This window comes from Penaeus japonicus, unplaced genomic scaffold (assembly GCF_977035675.1).
Source record: "Penaeus japonicus unplaced genomic scaffold, GWHDUDI00000001_assembly GWHDUDI00000009, whole genome shotgun sequence".
In the NCBI taxonomy this organism is placed as follows: domain Eukaryota; kingdom Metazoa; phylum Arthropoda; class Malacostraca; order Decapoda; family Penaeidae; genus Penaeus; species Penaeus japonicus.
In genome coordinates, this window is record NW_028234411.1 from 24,750,486 (window position 1) to 24,755,485 (window position 5,000).

The 5,000-nt window shown below is 39.7% G+C and overlaps 1 protein-coding gene across 2 annotated transcripts in view; it reads right to left on the reverse strand.

Moving 5' to 3' along the window:
* LOC122244253 (spermine oxidase) overlaps positions 1-5,000 on the reverse strand; it is a 10,578-nt gene that overhangs the window by 376 nt on the left and 5,202 nt on the right. For both annotated transcript variants that reach the window (XM_086539869.1, XM_043002111.2), the window contains exons 6-11: positions 4,717-4,786; positions 4,202-4,330; positions 3,438-3,656; positions 2,707-2,823; positions 1,053-1,240; positions 400-529 (exon numbers count right to left, since the gene is read on the reverse strand). In XM_086539869.1, coding sequence (XP_086395995.1) covers positions 400-529; positions 1,053-1,240; positions 2,707-2,823; positions 3,438-3,656; positions 4,202-4,330; positions 4,717-4,786 — 853 coding nt within the window. The remainder of the gene's footprint in view (positions 1-399; positions 530-1,052; positions 1,241-2,706; positions 2,824-3,437; positions 3,657-4,201; positions 4,331-4,716; positions 4,787-5,000) is intronic.

A 5,000-nucleotide genomic window follows, 5' to 3' on the forward strand; every position in this document is an offset into this window, starting at 1 on the left:
CTATGGTGTTGGTAGTGTGGTCTCTCTCTCTCTCTCTCGTATATATATATATATATATATATATATATATATATATATATATATATATATATATATATGTATATATATACATATATATACACATATATATACATATATATATATATATACATACATATACATACATACACACACACATACATATATAAACACACACACACACACACACACACACACACACACACACACACACACACACACGCACACACACACACACACACAAACACATACACACACACACACACACACACAAATTCATTTATATGTGTGTTTGTGTGAAAACATGTACATGTCTACACGCACACACACACACACACATAATCCTCCCTCCATGCGCACACAGCAGCGTCCCCCGCCTACCGTCTTCCCATTAGCGTTGGCAATGGGCGTGGCCAGCGCCTCCCGCCTCCGCAGCCCCGCCCTCGCCCCCGCCACGCTGACGAAGGACGAGTAGGAGCCTCGAGTCCAGCGGTTGCTCCCCCACGTCGTTCTGGAGGGGGTGGGGGGGTAAGGGGGGTGAGTCTTGATGGCGTAATTATCATACTTTTTGTCATTGTTATTATCATTATTATTCGTATTATTAGTATTATCATCATTGCCATTATTATTATTTTTTTTTTATTATCATTATTATTATTATCATTATCAGTATCATTTTCATTATTTCATCATTATCAGTAGTATTTTCATAATAATTACTGTATTATCATCATCATCATCATTATCATTACTATTATTATTATCGTTATCATTATCATTATCATGATCATCATTATTATTATCACTATTATTATCCTCCTCCTTATCAACATTATCATAGTAATATTGATGTGCAGTTTAAAATACCATGACTATTTTATACCAAAGCATACCAACATTATCATATACCTTAAGAAAAAAAAGAATATTCATAAAAATAAAAAGCCAAATATCATTACCACCAACAAAAAATAGCAAGGCGATAAACCAAAGCCCCTCTACAATGTTGAATATGCAACATGCATCCTCCTCACCTATTGAAAAAGGTCGGTCGCGGTACATCCTGCTTGGTGACTCTCCTCAGTAAATACAGCAGGTGATCCCTGACTGTATTTTCGGGCAGCCTCTCCATCCTACGCGAGTTCTCTCCCATTATAAACATTTCCAACACTGCGGCCTGGTTGTAGACGCTCTCAATGCACACGATGCTGTAGAGCCAATCCTGAGAGATATCATTGTGTGTAAGTATAGTGAAAATGTTCATTATATTGAAGAAATAATCATGTGTGTTATCACATTTTGAAGATAATTATATTGGGAAAATAATTACGTGTGTACAGGTTGTCATTCTTACTGCAGTATTTCAAGAAGAGGTTAAGAGGCTGGTGGATATATATATATTTCTCTCTCTCTCTCTCTCTCTCTCTCTCTCTCTCTCTCTCTCTCTCTCTCTCTCTCTCTCTCTCTCTCTCTCTCTCTCTCTCTCTCTCTCTCTCTCTCTCTCTCTCTCTCTCTCTCTCTCTCTCTCTCTCTCTCTCTCTCTCTCTCTCTCTCTCTCTCTGTCTTCTCTCTCACTCACTCTCTCTCTCTCTCTCTCTCTCTCTCTCTCTCTCTCTCTCTCTCTCTCTCTCTCTCTCTCTCTCTCTCTCTCTCTCTCTCTCTCTCTCTCTCTCTCGCTTGCTCGGTCGCTCTCACTCACTCTATGAGGATTATATAGTATGTTTATACATGATATCAATTACATCAACATAAAAAGAATATATGAATATCACTTTCTAGCTAGTGAGGCAATCTTGGTGTCTCGTAAGCCGGGTCAGGTCGGGTCAACTTTAATGGACATGTAATTCACACATAACTGTATCTCAATTATGCCGACCCTCAAAAGAGCTGAATACCTTTGACTGCCACGCCCCTACGTTCCAGACTCCCTTCCCGCTTAGCCACTACTGGGAACTGTTGATGGGAAACCCTTCCATTTGACCGCGGTGTCTTTTGTTTTTCTTTCTATTTCTTCATGTTAAAAAAGGACTAAGCCCAAGTCGGCGCTCGCAACCGAGAAGCAGAGTCTTATATACCGTAGGAGTCAACCCGATCTGTCATGCAATTTGGTTTGCATGGCAGGTGGGGGAGACTCCAGGTATATATATTGTTAAAATTTGCCTATGTTTGTATACCTCTATGTCTTCGTGTGTACGTGCATGCCCACGACATACCCATACCCGTCCGTATGACCAGTTATGCCCACGGCTATGCCTATGCCCGCGCTCTGGCATACACACACAGACTTCTCCGCCTGTTTATACGTGTCGTGATAGCGTTTATTACTCTGACCATAGTGTAATGTATATCATGTCTCGTGTACCATAACGGCAGACTATCTCCGTTATGGAATAAACCTGAATTATATAAACCCTGTGTCTGGCATTACATATCCCATTTTAAGTGGGTTATCAGTTCCAACAGACTAAGACGCCCATCACACACTCACACACTCAGTGAATTCTCATTCCCTCCCTCCTTCCTTCCCTCCCTCCCTCCCCCTCACAACCGACCGAAAGACGTGAAACTCCACTCCACTCCACTCCACAGAATCCACTCGCCATACATCCAACTCTTAACACAAACAATCCCCATACAATCAAACCGCAAAACCCACACACCATGACACAGAGGACACCATCAACTCACCATATCACTATCCAGGTCGAAAGACGTCCAGAGAATGAAGAGCTGGAGCGGGCCCGTCCCCCACCACGTGCGAGGCCATCCCAGCTGCATCTTGTTGGCCACGCCCAGTTCCGCCAGCTGGGAAGTTGCAGAGGGTGTGTTTATCGTCATCACCGTTATTATTATCATTATCATCATTATCGTTATTATTATCATCGTCATCGTTATTATCATTATTGTTATTATTACCATCGTCATCGTTATTATCATTATTGTTATCATAATTATTATTATTATTATTATTATCATTATTATCATTCCTATTTTCATTAGCGTCATCTTTATTAGTATTTCATTATCATTATCATCAGAATCATATCTCATAACAGTAGTTAAATTAATTTATATTATTACTTCTATAACATTGTTGTCTACCGGTACTGAGAAGGAGGGAGAGAGATGGAATAAGAGTGAGAGTGAGAGAGAGAAAAAAAAAAGAGAGAAAGAAAGAGAGAGAGAGAGAGAGAGAGAGAGAGAGAGAGAGAGAGAGAGAGAGAGAGAGAGAGAGAGAGAGAGAGAGAGAGAGAGAAAACAAAAACAGAAAAAGAAAGAAAAAGAGCTAGAGAAAAAAATATCCGCCAGCCCATTAACCTCTTCTTGAGAAAGAAAGAGAGAGCGAGTAAGAGGGAAAAGAAGAAAGAGAGAGTAAATCCACAGAAGAAACCCAAAACTACAAAACCGCCTCCTACTACCAGAAGGTTCCTCGCGAAGTGATCTGGCAACACTGGTCTGAAGATATTCTCATGTTCTTCCTTCAGAAACCCGAGGGAAACCGTTACCAAGACGACCGAAGTGATGTAAGACGCTTCTCCTTCATCACTTGTCATCACTTCTACCTCGTCATCACTTCTGTTCCATAGGATACGTGATACAGGGGAATTTAATCGTATGTGTCCCTTTGGAATGCTTTCCTGGTTGATGAAAAGGAAGATTTTTTTAGTGAGAGAAAATCACTTTCTTTTTTTTTTTCTTTTTTTTTTTTTTTTTTTTTTGGGGGGGGGGTTATGTGTTGGGTTTCTGATGTAACAGTGTGTCGTGCGCTGTCAAGTGTGGGAAAATTAAAAAGGAATAATAATCAATAGTTTCGAGTATATAAAGCAGATGTGTAGATTTACTTAATTCCGGTTTTCTCGTCCGAAGAGGAGTTTTGTGTTACTCGAAACGCCGCGATTCACTGTCCCTTTCTAATTGTGGCTGCGATATTTATTTCATCTTTGTGAACACGTTACTCTGTTCATCGTGAACGTATGTATTATGTTTCATGGATATATTATATTACCTATTCCATCTTGGCAACGCAAAAGTACGTATCCCTTTTAAATATTTTAGTCAAAATACTAATGATAAAAAACACCTATCATACACATATTCTAACGCATTTTCTTCTTCCTATTTATACATATACCCATTCTCTCCCCCACTCCTATTTCCCCTATTTGCCCATTCCCATCCATACCTCAAGATGGCGAACGAGCGTATTGAAACCGTCCGCCCAATTGTAGTCTTCGCCGAGGTCTATGTATTCATCCGCGTCCAGGGCTGAAATGTCCATCCAGCTGTCGATGCCTTCTTCGCCTTTAACCATCTGAGGGGCGTTGAGAGAAGTGGTTGTGTTTTCATTAGGAAAGGGGGAAGTTATTAATTAGGGTTAATTATGATTAGTATTTTATTAAAATCAAAATCATATTGGTATTGATTTTTTTTCCGTTTGTGGATATTCTTTTGTTTGTACTATTTTTTTTTCTGTTTGTATGTTTTATTAAGTGTGTGATATCTAATTTTCTTTATTGTTTTGTGTCGGTGTCTGTTTCAGATACCGACACACACACACACACACACACACACACACACACACACACACACACACACACACACACACACACACACACACACACACACACACACACACACACACACAAATATATGTATATTTATATTTATATATCTTATCCGTTGGTGTCAATTTCTCACCTGTTCGAGAAGGTGCAGCCAAGCCCTCCCTTTGGCGCCATCGTGACCCGGTCCATACACTTCGGGAAATCTGTAGACGTTAGGATGTTACATGACTTAAATTATATGTATGATCCCACAGTATATCTCTAACCTTCTAGAACCTTCTAATGTGAAATTTTAGGGTCTCTCTACCATGTTGTGAACAATATTAAACCCGTCCAGAATGAACCCTTGGTGTTCCTCTAACTGTTGTGAACATTATTTCTCTTTATTTTTCTTCATTCATTATGATTAGAAAATTA